The sequence below is a fragment of the Apostichopus japonicus genome, chromosome 18, assembly GCF_037975245.1.
Source record: "Apostichopus japonicus isolate 1M-3 chromosome 18, ASM3797524v1, whole genome shotgun sequence".
Lineage (NCBI taxonomy): Eukaryota > Metazoa > Echinodermata > Holothuroidea > Aspidochirotida > Stichopodidae > Apostichopus > Apostichopus japonicus.
Window position 1 is genome coordinate 5,674,007 of NC_092578.1, and position 24,303 is coordinate 5,698,309.

At 38.2% G+C, this 24,303-nt stretch overlaps 1 protein-coding gene across 3 annotated transcripts; it reads right to left on the reverse strand.

Annotated features, from left to right (window-relative positions):
* Nucleotides 1-5,991: 5,991 nt before the first annotated feature.
* On the reverse strand, nucleotides 5,992-23,161 carry LOC139958844 (general transcription factor 3C polypeptide 4-like). Of its 3 annotated transcripts, none has more exons than XM_071956224.1 (18): nucleotides 22,932-23,161; nucleotides 22,117-22,255; nucleotides 21,363-21,483; nucleotides 19,063-19,141; nucleotides 18,229-18,352; nucleotides 17,514-17,685; nucleotides 16,975-17,069; nucleotides 15,753-15,901; nucleotides 14,711-14,843; nucleotides 14,122-14,205; nucleotides 13,409-13,514; nucleotides 12,301-12,386; nucleotides 10,986-11,236; nucleotides 9,517-9,595; nucleotides 8,710-8,886; nucleotides 8,166-8,219; nucleotides 7,522-7,611; nucleotides 5,992-7,054 (listed from the first exon to the last, which is right to left on the reverse strand). In XM_071956224.1, exons 1-18 carry the CDS (start codon nucleotides 22,968-22,970, stop codon nucleotides 6,987-6,989), a joined length of 2,046 nt encoding a protein of 681 aa, XP_071812325.1. In that variant the 5' UTR covers nucleotides 22,971-23,161; the 3' UTR covers nucleotides 5,992-6,986. The 3 variants fall into 3 exon arrangements, with proteins under 3 accessions (XP_071812325.1, XP_071812326.1, XP_071812324.1); XM_071956225.1 differs by lacking the exon at nucleotides 22,932-23,161 and adding an exon at nucleotides 22,366-22,564; XM_071956223.1 differs by having other exon boundaries at nucleotides 5,993-7,054; nucleotides 22,982-23,161.
* Between the last annotated feature and the right edge of the window lie 1,142 nt (nucleotides 23,162-24,303).

Here is a 24,303-nt window from a genome sequence, read left to right on the forward strand (position 1 = left end):
CTGTTGTAACCACCAACCTACCCTAAGAAGCATGGGGCTGTGGTCACTCTTAGGAATGTTTGTATATGACGCATGTTAGTAGAAGTAGTTAAGAACAATGAGTGTGTATAATGAGACACTCTGAATACAGAAGTCAAAGCCATAACAACTCCTCTTCGAATCATCTCTTGTATAATTATCATCAAGAATATTACATGGTGTCAGAAGTAGAAGCGGAAGTCATTTGGTAACTTAGAACCAGTAGTCGAATCTTTGCTAGAGATTGAGTTTACAGTTATGCAGTGTTAGGTCATTGTCCTTCAAGTATATTTCTGGATAAGTAAATTGTTTCTCATCCACATCCTTAAATTTATTTTAACTGAAAAAAGGGAGATGTAACATATTGTACTCATTCTACAGTACTGTATTTTACACCACCCTTTAGCAACCACAATATGTCCTGTTGTAACCACCAACCTACCCTAAGAAGCATGGGGCTGTGGTCACTCTTAGGAATGTTTGTATATGACGCATGTTAGTAGAAGTAGTTAAGAACAATGAGTGTGTATAATGAGACACTCTGAATACAGAAGTCAAAGCCATAACAACTCCTCTTCGAATCATCTCTTGTATAATTATCATCAAGAATATTACATGGTGTCAGAAGTGAAAAAGTTATCCTTATTTTAAGAATTTTCTAATTTTGTTACTGGAAATTGCAAATATGGATCAGCTGAGACAACCAGGCGAGTTGAGCCTTCAAGGAAACCTTGCGGAAAACTGGAGGAAATGGAAGCAAATGTTTCTTCTATACATTTCTGCAAGTGGTATAGCCGCTAAAACAGATGAAGTAAAGAGCGCAGCGTTACTTCATATTGCTGGGGAGGATGCAGTTGAGATTTACAACTCATTCCAATGGCAGGAAGCAGGAGATGAAAAGACACTTAATAAAGTAATGGAGAAATTTGAGGAGTACTGTGCGCCCAGGAAGAACATAACGTGGGAACGCCACATATTCAACACTACAAACCAAAAGCAACATGAGACCATCGACCATTATGTGACGGAATTACGTAACAAATCGAAAAGTTGCGAATTTGGCACCTTAGCAGAAGGATTAATTCGTGACAGGATTGTGTGCGGGGTCTGTGATGACCAGATCCGTCGACGTCTTCTCCGTGAAGAGGACCTGACGTTAAAGAAAGCTGTGGACATTTGCCGTGCAAGTGAAGCTACAACGCACCAAATGAAGTCGTTCACAGCGGACACAGAAAAGAACTTGCAAACGGTAAGAACTTTTGCGAATTCTAATACACTAAGAAACAAAAAGTTTCAGAATCAGACACAGTCATGTTTTAAATGTGGCAGGGCGTGGACTCAGAATCATGATTGTCCAGCTAAAGGGCTATCATGTAGAAACTGTGGAAAACTGAATCATTTTGCAGTAGTTTGTAGAAGCAAGCAAGAAAATGCACCAAAGCAAAAACCAAAAGAAGTCAGAGTAGTCAAATCCCAGGGGAGAGATTCAGATTCTGACCCAGAAATTGATGAGTTTTTTATTGGAATGACAAAGAACGACTCCATCACAAACAAAGAAAAATGGGAAGTGACACTCAAGCTTGAGGATAAGCCAGTGCTCTTCACAATTGACACTGAAGCAGAGTGCAATGTCATTAATTATGCCACATACCAACGTGTCACAAAACAACCTCTGACTAAAAGCGGAACAAAACTTGTGGGTTATGGAGGACAAAGATTGAGTCCCCTTGGACACATTAACTTACTTTGCGAGTATAAGGACCGCTACCATGTGCTAGATTTCCAAGTAGTAGATGGTTCACCACAATGTTTGTTAGGGCTGGAGAGCAGTCAAAATTTAGAGCTCATCAAACGTGTCTTCACCACAAAGGAAGAACAAAAGTCAGACATCCTGGATGAATACAAGGATGTTTTCGAAGGATTAGGCGAAATCACAGATGTGACGCATCATATAACAGTAGATCCTAATGTTCCACCAGTCATTCACCCGCCCCGAAAATTGCCCGTAGCTCTTCGGGACAGAGTTCAAAAGGAACTTGAGAGAATGGAAAAGCTTAATGTAATTGAGCGAGTGCATGAGCCAACACAGTGGGTGAATAGTATGGTGACCGTCATTAAACCAAACAAAACCCGCATTTGCATCGACCCCAGAGACTTGAACAAAGCGATCAGCAGGGAACATTTTCCTATGCGCACTATTGAAGAGGTGGTATCGGGAATGCCAAAAGCGAAAGTGTTTTCAGTTTTGGACGCAAGCTCAGGTTTCTGGCAGATCAAACTTGACGAAGAAAGTTCCAAGTTCTGCACATTTAATACTCCATTTGGACGATTTAAATTTAATAGGCTGCCGTTTGGAATTTGTTCAGCTCCGGAAGTTTTCCAAGATGTTATGAGCCAGGTGTATGAAAGTATTGAAGGAGTTGAAATCGTAGCAGATGACATTCTAATCTGGGGAGAGACGGTAGCAGAGCATGACCAGCGGTTACGCAATGTTTTGGAGAGAAGCCGACTTAGAAAAGTCAAACTGAACAAAAGTAAATGTCAGATAAGAAAATCTGAAATTACCTATCTAGGTCATGTGTTAAGTGAGAGTGGGCTCAAGGTTGACCCAGAGAAGGTCAGAGCTGTCACAGAAATGAAGTCCCCAGAAGATAAGGAAGGGTTACAAAGGTTTATGGGTGTAATTACCTATTTAGCAAAATTTATCCCAAATTTGTCTACAGAGAGTGCACCCTTAAGGGCACTTCTTGAGAAAGGTGTGCACTGGGAATGGGGAGATGCTCAACAAAAGAGTTTTCAAAGGCTTAAAGAAAAGATTACGCAGGCCCCTGTTCTAAAATTGTTTGATGTCACAAAAGAAGTAACCCTATCAGTAGATTCTAGTAGCCTCGGTGTCGGAGCAGTAATTCTACAAGAAGGGTCCCCAGTAGCGTATGCTTCTAAATCATTGACTAAGAGTCAGCAAAATTACGCCCAAATCGAAAAAGAAATGCTGGCCATTGTGTTTGGTTGTGAGCGTTTTCATGAGTACCTGTATGGTCAGAAATCAATTCATGTTGAAACAGATCACAAACCATTAGAACCAATTTTTAAGAAACCCTTGTATCAAACTCCACATCGACTTCAGCAAATGTTAATGAAAGTACAGAAATACCCCCTGAGTGTACAATACCGACCAGGGGCAGAGTTATTTATTGCTGACACATTGTCTAGAGCAAGTTTAAAACAAGAAGCAGACAATTTAGGTGAAAAGGAATTTGAGGTGGCTCGACTTGAAATGCTGCCAATTTCTAAAACCAAAATGAGTGAAATTTTGCATGCTACAAGTGGTGATGAAGCCTTGGGAGAGCTGATTGAGCTAACCAGGCAAGGATGGCCTAGTTCAAGGACAGACGTCCCCATAGGTGCAAAACCGTACTGGAATTATAAACATGAAATCACTGTAAGTGATGGTCTATTGTTTAGAGGGGACAAGTTAATTATTCCAACTACACTAAGATCCAGTATTTTAATTCAAGTCCACAATGCTCACCTTGGTGTTGAAAAATGTAAACGAAGAGCAAGGGACATTATGTTTTGGCCTCAAATGAGTGCTGAAATTGAAGATTTAATTTCAAAGTGTTCCATCTGTAACACACACAGGAGGCAAAATCAAAAAGAACCTCTACAATCTCATGAGATTCCTCAAAGACCTTGGCAGAAGCTGGGTGCTGATCTCTTTGAGTGGAATAGAAATAACTATTTGATTTTAATTGATTATTTCTCTGGGTACTTTGAAATTTCACATTTACCTAGTACTAAGAGTGAAACTGTTATAGTACATTGTAAATCACAATTTGCACGCCATGGTATTCCAGATGTCCTTATCACAGATAATGGACCCCAATTCAAAAGTTGGCAATTTGACAGTTTTTCGAAACTTTATAAATTTCATCATATTACGTCTAGTCCATACCATCCTCAGTCTAATGGCATGGCAGAGAAAGGGGTGCAGATTGCAAAGGCTTTGCTAATGAAGGCAAAGGAGAGTGGACAAGATCCATACCTAGCTTTATTAGACTACAGGAATACACCAAGAGATAATATTCTCGGATCACCTGTACAACGACTTTTTGGACGAAGGACAAATACCCTACTTCCAACGACTGAGCATTTACTCAAGCCGAAAATACTGAAGCCAGAGACAGTACACAAAAGACTGGTAGAGAAGAGACAAAAACAAAAAACATATTACGACCGACAGACAAAGAAATTACCAGAACTGCAACCAGGAGATAATATTCGCCTACAGACTGACAAAGGTTGGAAACCAGCCACTATTGTATCTAAGGCTGAGCAGCCCAGATCATACTATGTAGAGACAGCTGAAGGTGTACAGTATAGACGCAACCGCAAACATTTACTTAAAACTGGTGAAACATTTAGTTATGACAGACATGACGACAATGACATAGTTAATTCTGACAATGAACAAACCTCTTCAGAGGACCAAACCACGAACACTGATTTTCGAAGAAGTATTAGAGCAAAGACAAAACCACGTTGGCACAGTGACTATGAAATGTGACCAAAGGAATTTAATTATTTTGGTAGTGAAGCGGAAGTCATTTGGTAACTTAGAACCAGTAGTCGAATCTTTGCTAGAGATTGAGTTTACAGTTATGCAGTGTTAGGTCATTGTCCTTCAAGTATATTTCTGGATAAGTAAATTGTTTCTCATCCACATCCTTAAATTTATTTTAACTGAAAAAAGGGAGATGTAACATATTGTACTCATTCTACAGTACTGTATTTTACACCACCCTTTAGCAACCACAATATGTCCTGTTGTAACCACCAACCTACCCTAAGAAGCATGGGGCTGTGGTCACTCTTAGGAATGTTTGTATATGACGCATGTTAGTAGAAGTAGTTAAGAACAATGAGTGTGTATAATGAGACACTCTGAATACAGAAGTCAAAGCCATAACAACTCCTCTTCGAATCATCTCTTGTATAATTATCATCAAGAATATTACAAGTGCACGACCTCTAGACGTCACTAATATACCCGATCACTTGATATCGATGAAGTCGTGTGTTGTCGGATTTTGTCAAGGTCTTGGTACTACGGGCGAAGTTCATTAATTAATTAGTTTCGTAACTCATCGGGAAGCGATTAGAGGGGTGGGCGTATGTTTGTGGGCGCGTTTTCATGCAGATGGGAACAACCTCAAGAAGTGATGGGTTCGTCATGTTCCCCGACGACTCGGTTGAGTTCGAGACCAGCCACAGTTGGTTTCATAGCACAATTGTACAATTTAAGGCGTCCATACACACACACTCGTTATCATATTTAGAACCGGTATATATATATAGATATCTACATTAGTGAGAGAGGAAATATGGAAACGTCAAAAAATGGAGTTGGTCGGTGTAAGGGGAAGGGTGAGGCGCACACCCCTCCGTAATCCTCGATTCGTCACTGGCTACCCTCAGTATATAATAGTGATCAGCGCTGTAATTATGACTGTTCCTCTTATCTTCCCGGTATCTTGGCGTTAATCTTCTACTCCCTCCTTTTCTCCTTTTTCTCTCTTTCTTTTTTTTCTTTTCCCTTCCTTCCTCTCCTTCCTCCTCTTTTTTTCTCCCCCTTTTTTCCTTCTCTTTTTTTCTCTCCTCTTTTTCTTACCCGGGGGCGCGCGCCCCCAACGCCCCCCCCTGGATACGCGCCTGGGTAGGTATGTAAAAAGGAATTGGGAGGGGGGATGTTTAATCATTCCATTTCAATGAAACACATAAGATATAAAAGTTGGTTCAGTGTGGTAAGAGGGTAAGGGGGGATAGGTATTGAGGCAGGAAGGGGGGGCGAGGGGTGTGGGAGAGTGAGAAATAGAAATACAATGTACCAAAGAATAGTTTGCTATTAAATCTGTCATAGGTAACATTTATCTACAGCGCAAAGAGAAAATAAGAACACTTCAAATTTGGAAATTTAGTCATGGAAACCATCAAAAATCTATAAAGTGACTCAAGATTGTTATATCTGCAGAAATGGCAACAAAATTTAAAAATGGGAATCTATAGCATTCCTGCAAAGGCCCAACATGTCCAACACATAGGTCCAAAAGGCCCAACACAAAGGTCCTATTGCATGTGATCTGTACTGTTTACAGATCTCCAAAGATTTTGCATAGGGCTGCAACATATCTATGTGCTAGTTAATAATAGTAGAAAATATGTTTGAAAAGAAATTGTCTTCAATAATTACAAGGAGAAGCGAAGGTTTGAGTCCAGTATATTCTATTTAACAAAGCTATAACTCAGTTTACCTCAAAGAAGCTTTCTGATTCGTTGATGACCAGACGTGTGGAAAGTTGCCGAACCAACGGTGAGCAAAACTTTGTTGCTAGTATCAAAAACGGACCTTTGTTAGTAGTAATATGTCACACTATGTGTGTAAATTAGGGAATGTGCAGGTACTCTGCCTAGAAATATAATAGAAATATCTGTCATAGATTCCTCCAAGGAATTCTCAGTGATTTCACAGACTGCAGCTTGCCACGGTTCACGGAACTAGAAAGGACCGATGTGACGGCGCCCTCTGTTGATCTAAGGTGTGGCTGGAGATCCCCATGACAACACATGTTAAACATATGTGTGATATTCATAACATTGTTACAATGACCATGTTCACAACTTCACACAAGTTCCCATGGTGACATACAATGAGTGAGGCAGTATTCACTGTATCTTGGTACCATCAAGTGATGCGTTGTTTTGCCTCATTTTTCATTCTCTCTGTCATCAATTTCTGCACCAGTGATTCTCCACGAGACATGTATATGGTAGTTCCATGGATGTTGGAAGCTGGGACATTAGTTTTATCCTCAAGTGAACCATTAGAGATACTGGTTTCATGGCTCGATACTTCTCGACCATATGATTTCAATCAGTCCACGATTGTAGCACCTTCTGTTCAAGAAATCTCAGGTGACAAACACGCTGCTACAGAAGATACATCGCTCCTTCAATAGATCGACCAGCCAAGGCGAACCTGAACGATGTGAGGAAGGTCAAAATGGAACAGAATTTTTATCTTAATGACTTTGATAAAAACAACAAAAGATTATTGTACTGCAAATGAGATATCAAAATGGAATTCTTAAAATTCCTTTGGGTTTTGCTTTCTGCATTTTAAAGTAACACAAATAGAAACATAAAAGACTTCAGATGGTAGTGATGCAATGACATCACAGATTTACAAAATGATATCCAACAGTCACAACATTTTAACGATGATGTTTCCTTAATTGAGCAAAGATTTCTTGTAGTTGTTTGAGGACGTCGTCTATCACGAAGTTTGCTATCAAACAGATGATTTTAGCTGGGTTAACTTTGTGTCTCTTTCATGGAATTTCCATTACTGGACTGAGTTGAAGATACATTAGTTGAATATCCAATATGGATTATCCCAGATCTAGATAATCCATCTCTGGATAATCCATATTTCACTATACTCACTACTCTCATCCGGAGCACACGACTTCGCAGAGCACCAACCGCAATGTCTCGTCTTCCTCTGGCACAACAGCAAGGAAAGACTACATCTCCCTGTAGGGAGTGAAAAGTCAAAACTTCCATTCAAAATTCATATACATCATAAGGAACATAGATTGATTTTTATTGCAAAATGTGCAGACTGAACGAAGCACACAGGATTAAGCAAAAACAATAACATGAAACACAATCTTCTCATTATTGTTGAATATTATCATTGAGCATTAGATCTGATGTTTGGTCTTTCCATTGCATAAATCCTTTCTTTTTTAATAAACCCCTAGCTCTGTCTTCCATAAAAAAAAAATAAACGGGTCGTAAGAGAGTTAAATTTGCTCTAACAGGTTATGAAACGATGCTAATGTGCCGATACAAAAATAAAATGCAACATCTGAAATTAAGACAAAACAGGGTTCAAGAGTAGCAGTTTTGATGGCTCTCAACTTTGTCTCTAATACAATACAATAATTTCTGTGATAAAAACTGCTATGAATCTTTGCAGTTGTATAACATTTGCCCATTTTGCATAGTATTTTGTAACAAGATACTGGATATATTATCCTGTGATATATAATATTATGTTATATCAGCATTTCTTTAAAACTTACTCCAAGTGTGTCCATTGCTACAAGTGTCGCTCAACAGGCTCTGAAATTTTATTTCTGAAAACAGCAAATAGTAGATAAGGAATAACAAAAATGAAAAATTGAAAGCATAGTCCCTTGGCAAATAGTGAAATTTGTCATCATTTTCTGCATTACTAGTTAAGAAATGGAAAGTATTATCACCTAGAAAATTAATTTTCATTGTTTGGCAAAAACATTACTAATGTATCTGGCAACTTAAGAATAAATGACTTAATGATGGGCTTGAGCTGCAAGTGTGCTAAAAAATATACTAATTTTTTCTTTTGTAACTTACACCACAGCAAAGAAGAAGGAGAACAAATGAATTTCATAGTTTGGCAAGGAAACTTCTACAAATGTATCTGGCAACAAAGAATATTAAGTGACATAATTATGAATTTATTTTCATTATAAAGTTCACCCCACATCGATTAACGAATGTGTTTTGTGGAATGATTTATAAATTTGATATAAAGGGGATATTAAAGTCGATAATTTAATGAGGATGGTGTTTTTCAAAGGATACTTTCACCGCACAAGACGCATAATTCATATAGAGTTGAGGTATTCACTGACTTCACAATGTCCTTTGAACTTGCCAAAGCAATTTCAACTGCATCTCTGACCAACTTGCGGCTACTGACGGACGTTTGGTTGGTCGTTAACCAGAAGTAACTCATCAAGACAGTCTTCTCGTTGACGGCTGTAAAAGAATGAAAAACAACATATCGACTAAAACAGAATGAGAGCATTTCCTAGTAGGTCTTAAATACGCCATCAAGACTTCTAAAATATGCTATAAAGACTGAAGAATGGGCACAAATGTTAAAACTTTGGATATTTTGCAAATAGAGCAAAAGTTCTGCTGATTGGGGGAGCTGTTCATTTCAAAGATCTCTGTCATATAAGCTAAAGATGATGATTGGGTTGTGTCCCCTTTAACTTGATGTCTGAAGTGGTGTCTAACTATTTAAGGCAGCATTTTGCATGACTTTACTGGGCACTAAATTTCTCATAACAATTTTTTTTTCCCCTAGGTTGGTCTAATCTCATGTTTTACTTGAAATAAGGAAACATAAAAAATGTTTCAAAATGATCTGATCTGATTTTTGCATGCGATTGTTATAACATTATGGAAGAGTGTCTGGAAGATCAACTGTATTTGAAGCTGAGACAGAATAACTTATTACTTGTTCATTAACACTCTCTGAGTGAAACACAAATCTAGAAAGTTGTCTTTAGTTGTATCACTGAAATTCCTGGAAGTTCCATCCACACACTATAAGCTTCAATCTTGAAAATTCTCACAATCCGGAAGAAGCATTTTACTTACCTTCGATCTTCACATTTCGAAGGATTTTACTTAAATGTAAAGCCATCAATACTTCTTCACTTTCCAATACTTTTGTTTCCTAAAATGAGAATTGATTATGGAGATGAATAAAATTCAGTTAATATTTAACGTGAATCCAGAAAAAAAACCTCAGAGAATGTGGAATATTCCATGTCATTATACAAGCAAATTTGCACAAATTTATCTCTGTAATGCTACTGATCAGACCACGGTGTGAAAGGACGTGTAAAGACCACTATTTCTACCTTGATTGTCATTCCGGTACAGCATCTACCCTTACTCTCCCACTGTTACACCCTACTAAATGAAACAGGCGAGTAATAGGACTTCAACATTATACCAGGCACGAGACTTTAGGAGGTAGAATGAGGTTGCACAGTCTGCTACAGGGTCCGGTCAGTGACATAATCATACTACCAGGTAACTATAAAAACGATAAAGTCAGATTGACATTTCTGCTCTAAGGAGGGGGATAAGTGAGGAGCAATGCAAGTAGTCAACACAAATATGGGTAGCTCCCACCCCATCCCCCCTTCCTCGAATGGTCCCCATTTTAAGTAAAATCTTTTAAACAACATCTGACTACACCAGAACTGAAGAGTGATTACCGATAGGCCCACTGCACTCCCCCACCCTTCGCTAATTGCCTAAATAATCAGGGGTGGATGCAAAGATTTGACAAAGGTTGGGGTGTGTGGTCCTCGGGTCACTGAAACAGACTCTCATGTAGAGGGGTTTCCCCACGGCAAAAAACATTTGAGATGTGAAATTGTGCAGTCTAAGGCATATTTTGGCTATAAATTAGGTATATAGTTGAGAGTGTGGTGACCAATTGGCTAAGGCGTCGGACTCGTGATCCAAGGATTGCTGGTTCGATTCATACCTAGTTCATTACGTTGTGTCCTGCTCCTTGGGCAAGATGCTTTATCTCACTTGTCTCTCTCCAACCAGGGGTTAAATGGGTGAGGTACCTGTGAGGTAACTTGTCATTGGGCGCAGTATATAACTGGAGGGATTGTCTCTGGGACAGGTTATCATTGACCAGGGGTAATACAACGTCTGTAAAGCGCTTTGAGACCTATCGCTGGTGTAAAGCGCTATATAAAAATCAAATATTAATATTATATTTTGGCTATAAATTAGGAGTATAGTTAGGTCTATTGGAAAGGATGTTTAAACTAAATAACACCCTTTTTTATGGGTTTGAAAATTGGTGGGGGGGGTGGTGGTGGGGCTTGTACAACGCATACCACCACTCTGGATCCACACCTGCTAATTAAACATTGGATAATAATTGCTATTTTTTTATTATCCTTGCAAAAACCATTAATGTATGCAATCATAGCAGAGAAAAAAGTCTTTTACATCAATTTTGGACCTTTATACTCTTAGGCTGCCACTGTAGCAACAAAACACGATCAAATAAGAGCAAAAGACCGAGGGCTTACCATATCCTTAACTCGATCCTGGTAAACGTCCAATTGTCTCGTTATCTTCGCTACATGGCTGACCTTTGTGACCTGGAAAATGAGTAGGTATCTCTTCAATTGTAGGCGATAGAGCGCCCCCTCGGCACCTTCTTCTTCCACCCAGTTTTGGAGGGCCTTGTAAGGTAAGTCAGATGGAATTTCTATGGCAGGATTCTTGATGTGGCAGCTCCGCAGCCACTCCAGTGAATCACTTTTGAGAAAGAGAGGGACTAGAGACCACCAAAAAACAAGAAAGAAAAAAAAACAGAAGTCAAATGAAAATGCAATACTTGAACTAGGTACTGCTTCATTTATAAGAAGAGGTAAATAAACCATGTGCCCAGTAGATTCACTGAACTTGGCACAGCAATACAAAGAATTTTGTTTAGTTTTTTTTTTTTTATAGAGGGACTATAGACCACCAAAAAAAGAGGAAAAAGAAGCAGAATGAAAATGAAAATGAAAATGCAAAACTTGAACTAGGTACTGCTTCATTTATAAGAATAGGTAAATAAACTATGTTCCCAGTAGATTCACTGAACTTGGCACAGCAATACAAAGAATTTTGTTTAGGTTTTTTTTTTATAGAGGGACTATAGACCACCAAAAAAAGAGGAAAAAGAAGCAGAATGAAAATGAAAATGCAATACTTGAACTAGGTACTGCTTCATTTATAAGAATAGGTAAATAAACCATGTTCCCAGTAGATTCACTGAACTTGGCACAGCAATACAAAGTTTTTTTTTTTCCCTGTTACCCAATAGGTGTTATTTCTGGATATCTAGATTTAACACTTTAACTGTAAACAAAGATTCTAGTTCAATTTCTGTTATCAGCAAACATATCAGCCAAGTAGGGCCTGCACACTATGGAGGCGCAACCCATAAGCGGCTCTCCAAAAAGATTTCGGGTGGTCACAGCAGTTTTCCAGGCGTGAGCAATTCATATATACTATTCGGAGCTCACCGATGGAGATGGGATTAAGTTATTTTTTCTTGTTACCACGGAGTCCATAGTCACACACATTTTTAGAGCATCAATTATGAGGTGTGGGGAGGGGCGGTCTGGTGGGTTGTGGCTCATTCCTCCTGGAATATCCCGAATTGTGGGGCTAAAAGTTTGCCGAACACTGTAGTAAAGGAAATGTAGCCAGTACGAACTACCGTTAACATGGGAACGACTGCACATTCATCTGAACATTTGGAAACATTTTCCCATCAGTTTGGTGAATTGGAATGATTAATCACATTTTTTGACTTTTGGTTACCTTTAAATTTACTGAACATTTACTTACCTTTAAAATTTCTTAAACTCTCAAAAGCTGCTTTTTCGCCTTCGCAGACTCGAATCTCAAACTCTTCCCGCCTGCCGTGAAAATATCTGAATGGACGAAAAAAAATTAAAAAACAAGAAATATTATAAGGAGGGATGAAGCCAAAGATATTGATGCAACAACAACAACAACAACAGTACAAAATTTAAAAGCAATTAATGAAGACTCATGACATTCTTCACCTCCTTTCATTTCATTTGCAATTTCTTTAAATATATTTTGACATTTTTAAAATATTTCATGAACCAAATGAACCTAATCAAAGAGGTGCTTATATGTCCCGATTTGATAGTAACATCAGTAATCAACGAGATTATGCGACATCAGCTTATAATGGTTGACAGAGCCAGGGTGGGGCATGTGCCCCCCCCACCCCAACTCTGAAAACTTCAAAACTGCCACTTTTATAAATAAACAGTACTTCCTTTGGGCAAACAAAGTGCCCTTTTCCATGTATTTAATGGAAAAATTACCTTTTTTTACACATGCCCTCCAGAGTAAAATTAATTGTTGAAAAAATTAAGAACAATTGTAATTAAAAAGGGCCCTTTTGCTGAAAAACTTTCAAATACTGCAATTTGTGGTATGGAATGCACGGAAGATCCATTTATTTTGATGGGAAGTTTTGATATACATTTTTGGATGCCCTCACAAATCAAAGTCACATGTTCCACAGCCCCATCAAAGACTGTGCCCTCACTCTCCCCCCCCCCACCCCTTCTCTCCTCTCCAACCTTACTTCATTTGCCACTAGTAATCAAATAATTTCATTCGTACAGACTGACTGAGTAAGAGAATAATTTAATGGCAGACTTGAGCAGCAGCTTATCATTTTATGAACTTTGCTTCTCATGAAATAATGAAAATACGGTTCTGTGTACCAAAAACTTGTCTTATAAATTTGTAAATCTTTGCCATTTTTTCTTTCTTATTATTATTATCATGGTGCATGTTTTAAATTTTTGCATTCAGGTGGCAAATTTGAACCCCATAATGCATAGAATTTTACTATGTGTTGCCAGATTAGTTATTCCCTGTTTGTGTTTCACTCTTGGAAATTTAAACTCACACAGTCACAACTCCTACATAGATTCCCGATGGCGATATGTAGCAACCCCGGTGATTTGGACCGATGGCAGGATGCTTCTCGAGAAGATTCATACTGACTTTCAGCTCTAGAGAATTTCACAAAACATACTTGTTTGTTAAGGCTTACATTTTGGGTTGAATTTGTCACAATCTGCTGGTATAGGGCTACATCTGTTACATTTGAGTATGATAAGGGGTACACACCAATATTGCATCAGGAATAAAACAATGTGACATTATCCTTAAGGTAACAAACGTTAACAAAAAAAACAATTCATATGTAACTAAATTTCACGTTGAGTAACTAAATTTCATGTTAAGTAATTAAATTTCACGTTGCCGACAAACAACAACCAAAAAAAAAATTCATATATAACTAAATTTCACGTTGAGTAAATAAATTTCACGTTAAGTTAATTAAATTCAACGGTTAGCATCCAGCTATTTGAGAGCGATCAAATCCTTGTTTACACATGGATCACCTAATTCGTGTGAGGGCTATCGACATCCTGATTAAACACTAAATGGTTCTCTGTCTGCAAAAAGTTACAACCTAAAGTCAAGTTTCAATTTTAATGTAGAATCTAACACCAGATGCTATCTCAGGACAACACATCAAGCCTTTGAGACCACAAAGTTATCTTGTTCTTTCTCTCGTAGCATGGAAGAGAGGAAGGAATGTGCTTAACTTACCGTTATTATCATAGGAGGGTGTAATTTTTACCAGGCTGCCATCACTACAGCAGGACATTACAAATGTACCATTGGTAGCTACACCTGCAAAGATAGACGAGCACAACCACTGAATGTAACTATTAGTTTTATAACAAGTTAATAACTTTATAAACTGTACTTCTAACCATCAAAAATTTTAAAAATACTAGGGTCTTGGTTTAATACAATATTGGACATCTACAGCCCATGGGCTATCCAATTCATAGTACCTGAGATATCATGTTTACAATCTAAGCTTAACATACGTACATATATACATACACACACACATACATACACGCAGACATACATACATACACACAAAATTTGGGCTGAATTGTCTTAGCTTACAACCCATAATTTTGCTCCTAATTATGAGTTATGACCATTGTCTGCACAACCTATTACTATTGTCCTTTATGACCGGCAACTGGTGACAGGAATTTCGTTTGTCCCCTGTTTTACCAGTTGTGGGGCCTTGACAAGAACATTATTCACGGACATGCCAACATGGCCGCATAGGAATCTGATACTGTTAGCAATCGGAACCAAATAGGAGAAGTCTCACCAGATGATGGAAATGCATGCAAGCTGTCTTCTATGCATCGGTGAATAACTTTCACATCCTTAGGGGTCGGAATTGAGAGTAAGAATACTAAAACATGCTGTCCCTTAGCAACCAGCAGAAAGTAATGAGAATCCTGGAGAGAAGAGAAGTATGAAACACTATTTCTACAAATATTACTACAATGTATTTTGATAAACATAAAAATTCTTCACAAAATTAACAGTGTGTGTAAGTTTAGCTAAACCCAAACTAATATTTTTAATTGCAAATCTTTATTTCCAAGGAGAATATAAATTAGGAGGATCTTTGAATGCATGCTTTGGCCTGCTGTGGTCATTCTCCACCACAACCATCTCCACCAATACACACACATGATGAAAGAGTCTGCTCCTCAATATTGCATTGGTTATTTGCCGACAAAACAGATTAAAGATAAGTCATGAGGCAAAACATCTCCCATATTCCATCTAGAGTTATGTCTAAATGTCCATCTTATCCCCTTACATGGCTAGTGATCTTCGATCAGATGCAAGGAAGCAAAGCTAGTGAAGGAAGTTTGCAAAGGATGCTAAAATCCATTTACCAAGGTCAGCACTGACCTAGGAGCTACTCACACACTTGCCTGATCAATCGTGCAATAGACTGTGCTAAATGTGTCAGAGAAACAGATACCACTAGCCCAGAAGTATGTGTTTTCGATCCTCCTGCAAGCAGGAACTCGCTAAGAAGCTATCACTGACTTATAAAAGCTGCAAGCTGACTGAAGTCAGTCTCTTAGATTAACATCCATGAATATGAATTGTCAATTGTCAACAACTCTGTAACTGGACGACATACATTAATCTTGGAGTGACTCGAACCAGTTACCTTATGATTGAAAGGCACCGGCGTTAACCACAGAGCTAACACTCCACAGAAGTGACTGGTAGAAGTGACTGCTTTACCCACCAAAGTAAATATTTGAGGGATATAGGCAGCTTGTAAGTTGTAGCTCTACTTAATTGTTTATATGGTATGTATGCATTTAGTAGAATATACTCACTGAATGTTTCATCCAGCAGAGATTATCAATCATAATATCATCTTGTTCATCCCAAAGGCTACAGACTTTGCTAGTGGTAGTTTCTGTTTCACCCAAGCAGACCGACCAAAGACCAATCTCTCCGGTGAGACTGCCGACTGCGAGTAAGCCTTTAATATGATGAAATAAATAAATGGAATAGATTAATATATACTTTCAACGAGTGAAATTACTTCTCAAAGGGTGTGAAGACTTGCGCAAAAAGAAACGTCTAATGCTGGTAATCTGACCTAGTTTCGAATGAGGTGTAACAGAAGTGTTAGACACAACCATCGATCCCAGAAAATACACACACACAGCTTGCTACCGTCGGTAATTAGACACTAGTGTACAGTCAGTACATGCAGCTACAGTCAATACCCACAACACAGTGTACATAGCAGCGATGGACATCTCAGGTCCAGCTAAAGATAACAAGGTATCACGTTTTCATTAATGTCTGCATTTGGTAGCGACACGAACAAAACGTCGCTTGCAAGCAACAGAAAGTTAACTTTTTCAGATGGCTGCACGCGGTTTGGGGCGAGTCTTCAATGCCTTTAAAATGTTGATGATTCAAATCGCACATTGATGTTTACTGTGATATTATGGGATGGGACACCACGGTAGGTAGAGGGTTCAGAGTACGGATCTTGCCCCGTGTGCGTGATTATTGTATTACACTTCCGATCGCTCCAAATAGAGGATGACCGTTCTATCGGATTTACAATGATTTATTCTCTTCTCATTCTTCTTCCAAGTTAAAGGAACAATATCACAATAAAAACTGAAGTTAGATTAAAATCAAACAAAGTTATTGTGATAAGTTATTTTGTATCACAATTGTCCACTTTCACCTTCAAAACTTGACACAGGCACCAAAGTCATTTTCTCTTATTGAGGTTCTCAAATTTTTACCCAAAATTGCCCCCCAATCGACTCCTGCGGTTTTTTATCAATCAACTTTGTCATTTAGATGCTACAGTTGGCAAAAATTGACAGCTTCCTATTTGAACATAACAGGATATCATATATCACCAAATTATACTTCTTTATTAGGTAGGTCAAGGTCACTCTGATTTTAGTTTCATAGGTTGATTCATTTCAGAGATTTGGACACTCATAATGTTGCGCTGTATTGTCAAAAATTTGGCATTTTTTCAATTTAACAGATGAAAATAAACTTCCACTGTGCAATATTTACCTTCTGATTTAAAGTCTTGCTCAGAATCACACCAAGAAATTACTCTAGGCCAATGAAAATCAGTCTCAATTGTGGTTGCTATGGCAACATCTAACCTGCAAAATGCACAATAAATGTTAGACTAAAGTTAGGGAGACAAAATATAACAGCATGAAAACAGTTTAATGCATACATTTACATATACAGATTGTAGTTAAAAAGTTTGTCCTGATACTTATAAGTCATACTTCCAATTTTCAAACTTTTCACACATGCACACAGACAAAACTAATATAAATCATTAAACCAGCTGAATTTACGGTAACACTGACATTATTGATATTATCCTGTGGTCTGCCAATTGAGGTTATATACAGTGTAATGAGAAAAACTTCAAAGAGGCGATAAAAAGCTCTTAACATGTCATTTGATAAGATCAAAATGCTGAAATAATATATTGCCAACTGTGTCCAAGTTCTAAAACTAGAAGTAGCTCATAGAAGCAAATGGTTGACTTCCAATGAAAAGCCAGTTGCAATTCTTTGCAGTTAATCACTTACTCACTGTTGAGTGGTATGTTAACCACCCAAATGATAACACCGCCATCCCGTAGAGCAGTAGCAAGCAAGACTTTCTGGTCTGACGGTTCAACGGGTGCTTCAGCCTTGTCTTCCTCCAGACCGGTGCCTTCAGTTGCCAAACCTCTGCACATGATATTTGACCACGCCAAAGCTATAGTCCAAAAAATGTGTTGTGTTTCGTTTAGTTTTTGGGGATTTAATCTCTATCATTATTATTATCAAAAATTATTTTACACATTTTAGGTGATCTATGAAACCTTAACTTATTTGATCTTAGAGTGGTTTCAGGTTTGAGTTAAAAACCATCAGTTAACAATAAATTGTAACTTTTTTGTTGATGAAAGCCTTGATTAAAAACATGTCAACAGCAATCAATGACTGAATATGCTCACAGGTGTATACTATTCGTATAACCAGGTTAAGCATTACTGGTTCATCCAGGAGATCTTTACATCTTTAAAGCAAGATACATGATATTCACATCTAAAATACCTTCCCCTTCTCCCCTTGACATCCCCACCTCCCCCTGACCGCCCCCAGCCCCCTGCAAAGAGAGTTTATCACATGAAAGGAGATTAGGAGACAATAATATGACAAACACTTGATACATCCCTTGTATGAAATGAAAGAAACGAATGGAGAAATAACACAAATACGGAAGGAACATATTTGAAAAAGATTAGAAAATACGCACTGACAAAAGCCATCGAATACTTCCTTTTCTTGAACTCTTGAAATTTTTCGAGAATTGTTGGAAATTTTGTCACCTTCCACTCTTTCTTTTTTATCTGCCATAAGACATCAGATAGGTCAACTAACTGTAAAAGAAGAGTAGACATGGGTGAACCTAATATATTCAAATGCATAATTTTAAATAGGATTGTAAAAAACTGAAATGACAAAAATCATAAATTGCTATGAACTTTAGAAAGGTTCAAAACTGAAAAGGTAAATCTGGGCAAAATTTTTAGTGCTTGATTAATATAGGTATTATATATTCATTCCAACCTAAGCCGAATATCTAATACATTGCACATACTAATTGCTATATGTTAAAGGGGCTCACTAACCAAACCATAATACTGTACTTCAATAATTCAAAATGACAAAAGGTGTTTGAAAAATGATGGATTCCTAATTTTGACAAAACAGCAATTGAAGGAAAAACAAACATAAAATTTGTAATTCATAAATAAACCCTTGCATAGAGGACTCTCCACAGAAATAGGATCACAGTTAATTCTTCACTCTTTTCATGTCTTTTTTTCTCTCACTTTTTCTTCTTTCTACATATCTTTGCCTTTTCTAATTGACATTTTTCTTTCCATCCTCTTAGTATTCATTCTCGTTAGAGAATCTGTTTTGCACAAGTATAGCAATGGTTGATTCTCCACTACTTCAAATTTGTTATTTTTCTGTTGATTCAATGTCAAACTGTTTATCAAATTGCCTTGTTGTTTGCAATGCAAAGTGCAAGGAATGGAACAAAATTGTTAAGTGTATGCATAAGCCGGTCAAAGCAACTTACCAGCTTCGTTTCACAGTTTCTCCTTACTATGCAATAAATCAACAGCTTGTGATCTGACTGTAAGCCTGCAAGCAGACATCTGAGAAAAGAGAGGGGGAAATAAAGGATTCAATGTACAGAAACATGCCATTGTGCAGTGTGGGAACGGAAGCAGGTCACTTCGCCCAACTGCCATTTCGCCCAACCTTACCATTTCGCCCAACCAGCCTGGTCATTTCGCCCAACCAGCCTGGTCATTTCGCCCAACCAGCCTGGTCATTTCGCCCAACCAGCCTGGTCATTTCGCCCAACCAGCCTGGTCATTTCGCCCAACCAGCCTGGTCATTTCGCCCAACCAGCCTGGTCATTTCGCCCAACCAGCCTGGTCATTTTGCCCAACCAGCCTGGTCATTTTGCCCAACCAGCCTGGTCATTTCGACCAACCTTGACTAAATATGGTACTTCAAAAGAAACGTTCGGGAATTGTTAACGTTACAGGATACGAACCGAATATTGAGGAAACTTGAGGATGGATCAGTGTGTAAGGGGTTAGGTTTGATAGTAAACGTTCAAATATTAAGGAATATTATTATCATGGATTAATAAACCACGAACAATAGGCCACAACGATTCCCCTTTGTTTGTATAATAATATAACTTCCATATAATAATAATATAACTACCAATAATACTGTATAACCCAAAATAAATCAAATTGAACTAGTGAAATAGAAACGGTTATATTATTCCACACCGATTCCCCTTTGTTTGTATAATAATATAACTTCCATTGTATGCGTAAACGCCTAAAGTAGTGTAATCCTCCCATTATACCCGAAATAACTGCTCAGACTCCGATCGATATCGAGTGGACATCACTTTATTTACCTATTACGAAGTAACCTAACCCAAAATAAATCAAATTGAACTAGTGGAATAAAAAAAAGTAATATTATTCTGACTGAATATTAGTAAAAATAAGGTTGGGCGAAATGACCAACACGGTTGGGTGAAATGACCATGCTGGTTGGGCGAAATGACTATGATGGTTGGGCGAAATGACCATGCTGGTTGGGCGAAATGACCAGGCTAGTTGGGCGAAATGAAAACAATCCCTAACTCTTCAATTGTTTTTGGTACTATGATGTTATTAATAATAATCCCACAATCATTGATAATAACATATATTTTTGCTAAAAGTTTGACCCATTCCCAGAGATGAAGCGACTGAAAAGAGAAACTTGATGCTCTGGCTTTTTACGTAGCCACAATCTAGAGGTGCCATACAGATACACGGTGTAATGAAAGATAATGTACCTAGAACAGAAAACCTGTCGACCAAAATCACACCAGGGAGGACGAAATTAGGCCTAATATGCGGTTAGTCAAAGAAGAAAATGAAACATTGATGTAAATGACATTATATCTGTGGGACACAAAATTTTGAACAGCACTGGATTAAACTGTTAGTAGCCCACTTGTTGGAACTTTTTAATCACAAACAAAGCAATGTACAATGATGTGTCAATGTTACAAAGTTAATTGGTTGGAATGACACAAATTTACAAACCAATTATGCAGAAGGCAGCTTTAAGGAATATTACCTTCCTTTTTTCTTTTGTTTTAATCTTTCTAGTTATGGTATATTTCACACATAATGAAGTAAGTGGTAAGTCTGAATTTTGTTTGCTTTGAACAACAGTATTCAATCATTTTAGTGGTGCATTCAATGCATGCAAAAAAACCCCATTCAGGTACAGTTTAGTTAGCAGCATAAATCTAAAATTAGGAGTTCTAACCATCAAGGTCAGATCCAGGATTTTAAGAATGGAGGCATTCTGAAGCTTATTTAGTCTACAAATTAGGTCTGCAAGGTTGTGGGGATAAAAGAAGGAGAGTCTACACAGCCATATCCCATCCTACATCCTCACCAGCTCATCAGGCCATAAAGAGTGTCCTCATAGATTGAGTATGAATCACTAGCTACCAAGTTGGGCCACAAAGTAGCATTGATTTTGATAACTCTTTGATACGAAAATCCTTACAATGTATGTCACAAGCTAGTCCAGTTGCATGTCATATAGTAAACAAAATGTTGACACTGTTTTTAATTTTCCAATTTGTTTTTAAGAGTATACAAAACTACTAAGGGTCCATACATTTGAAAATCAGTCAACACTTGCTCAAAGGCCTTTGTTTGGTTAAAACAAAATCCTGAAGGGTACCTTCGTGATTAATTGCAATCTTATTATTATTATTATTAATACATGGTAAGTTTTTAACATTTCCAGCTCTAAAGTGCTGAAAAGATTTCTACTCACCTGTGATGAGGATCACATCCATTTTGTGACCAGCTGATTCTACAGAAACCTTGTGGATTCACTTTCATACTCGCAGGATCCTTTGGCCATAGTGTGTTGTCAAGGTTCATCAAACCAATTTCTAAATCAATTCAAAACGTACCCCGAGATGGTCAAAACAGATTTTGAGAATAATATGAATGTATGCAGTGTGGCCACAGGACACAAATGAAGTGCTTCCTAATTTAATATTTCTTTACTTAAAGACACTTTCTATGCAAAATGCTGGCATCATTAAAAGCTTTCAAAGTGAAATGATCCCACCATCATTTCCTATCACATCTTGTTACAGTAGTTCTTTCTTAATTTTGTCAAAATATATTAGCTTTTGTTTTTTTTCTTCATAACAAGTTTTTTGTCATTCTTTTCCTTTCCTTTCCTTTCATCGGCCTATGGTCAGGATGTCCAATGACAGGTTGCTGGCTGATGCCTTGTTCACAGTAAAAAGTTTGGGAAGTTATTTACACTAAAAGTGCCAGTTCTCTTTGATAATTTCTTTTGTACATATCAGTAATTGCAGGCATATACATACAGCCATGCTAACATTAATGTTGCTTATCAATCTATATGTGGCTCATGTTCATTGTGAGGTAAACACATGGCAGATACTGCAACAAACACAAATTTTATCAGTCGGCCTACTGCAGACCACTACGGTACATTTTTTTAAATTTTCATCCAGCACTACATCTAGCAATATACTGTTCTTCCATACCTGGGTGTTTCTGCCTTCCTGGGAACAAATCCTCTCTTTCTATTCCAACATCCAAATCCATTAGTGCCTTTGAAGATGGTATGCTATAAGTCAGACGTGAAAACTCCTGAGACACTGCATGTGGGTCGCAAGTCACTTCCTGGAAAAGAAGGAATTGAAATTTTGACTTCTCACTTTTCAATAACACATTGCAAATGTTGTTATAGATGTAATAATTTTGAAGATTCATCTAACCATGAATAAAATTACCAGCTCAAAATATTAAATCATCATTAATTCACCCTACTACTACTATTACTAAAGCCTGGGTCACATCTGCGCGATTCAACACGCAATTCAACTCGCAATACAATTGAAAGTTGAATCGCGTAGTTAGACACGGGTATCAACTTGTTGCGCAATAAAAGTTGTGCCGTCAATTTGGGTTGATTTGCAATAGAGCAATGTCCTAATCAGCGCAACTTCTCAGAAGCAACTTTTCTGATTCGCATGATTTTAGTTGCGAGTTGAATCGCGTGTTGAATCGCGCAGATATGACCCGGGCTTAACAGTGTTACACCAGGGAGCTGCTACTCTAACGTTAGAGTAGCAGCTCCCTGGTTACACTATAGCCTGCATGGCTGCATATCGCTAGTGTGGCATAACATTTATTAATTTAGGCCTAACAATAAACGCCCGTCGTATCAATGTGATGCATTGCCTTATTCGCCCGGCAGCCCAGCCAATACGCGCGATCAAATACTACAAGAAGAAACATGGTCAGTCACAGTTTTCGCAAAACTGGGCTCTACTAGAATGTATAGCATGGTTGTTACCGTTTTCTTTTCCAAATTGTAATAGTTACGGGTATCCATTTGACACTTACTAATATTTTTACTTCTTCCTTAGTAACAATTGCTATTTGATTAATCTCAGAGCACGAAATACAGTTGTCGTGTAACACGGTTTGAGAGACATCGCTGATCAAAATTGTAGTGACCGCCATGTTTTGCGTGATGCATTGTGCATATATCTCAACCAATCGCATTGTCTCGTGGACAGGGTTACCAGCGACATGTGACACAAAAACGCTAGATATCAGTTTTCACTAATATCTGTTGTTTTCAATCATTTGTTGCACTCACTGATCTACACTAACTTACGGAAGCGTAGAAGAGACATTGCATTGACGAGTTACCAACTTGACAAAACGACAATTATCTGCAAATTGACGAGTTGACGAGATGGTAACGTGACAAAATTCAGAAAATTGACGTTTTGACGAGATAACGGATCTCGTCAATGCAGCAATTTTCTGCAAATTGACGAGTTGCACACTTACTGCCATCTCGACAAGTTGACAAAATTCAGAAAGTTGACGTTTTGACGAGATAACGGATTTTGTCAACTTGTCGAGATGGTAGTAAGTGTGCAACTCGTCAATTTGCAGAACATTGATGCATTGACGAGATCCGATATCTCGTCAAAATGACAATTTTCTGAATTTTGTCATCTTGTCGAGATGGTAGTAAGTGTGCAACTCGTCAATTTGCAGAAAATTGCTGCATTGACGAGATCCATTAACTCGTCAAAACGTCAATTTTCTGAATTTTGTCAACTTGTCGAGATGGTAGTAAGTGTGCAACTCGTCAATTTGCAGAAAAGTGCTGCATTGACGAGATCCGTTATCTCGTCAAAACGTCAATTTTCTGAATTTTGTCACGTTACCATCTCGTCAACTCGTCAATTTGCAGATAATTGTCGTTTTGTCAAGTTGGTAACTCGTCAATGCAATGTCTCTTCTACGCTTCCGTACTAACTGGATAGGCCGCGTGGCGCCGTGTGTGAAGCAGCCGGAAATGACTCAGCGGCCATGTTGGGATATTCAAAACATCACCGCGCGCACATGCAGTGCATACTATACGTTGCTATGTCGGTCGGTGGCCGAGAAGGTGATGCGAAGAGAGGCCAAGGAAGCAGGCGCGGATCCAGGGGGGGTGTTGGGGGCGCGCGCCCCCCGGGTAAGGAAAAGAGGAGAGAAAAAAAGAGAAGAAAAAAGGGGAAAAGAGGGAGAAAAAAGAAAAGGAGGAGAGGAAGGAAGGGAAAAGAAAAAGAAGAAAGAGAGAAAAAGGAGAAAAGGAGGAAGTAGAAGATAAACGCCAAGACCTCGGGAAGAGAAAGAGGAACAGTCATAATTACAGCGCTGAT

Excerpts from the sequence above, each read along its gene's own strand:
- LOC139958844 (XM_071956223.1), bottom strand. The coding sequence starts at position 23,143 with ATGCGATTGGTTGAGATATATGCACAATGCATCACGCAAAACATGGCG. Across the intron at positions 22,256-22,981 it reads AGGAAGAAGTAAAAATATTA|GAAGTGACTTGCGACCCACA; the intron begins GTAAGTGTCAAA and ends CTTCTTTTCCAG. Across the intron at positions 9,596-10,985 it reads AGGATCGAGTTAAGGATATG|GAAACAAAAGTATTGGAAAG; the intron begins GTAAGCCCTCGG and ends TTCTCATTTTAG.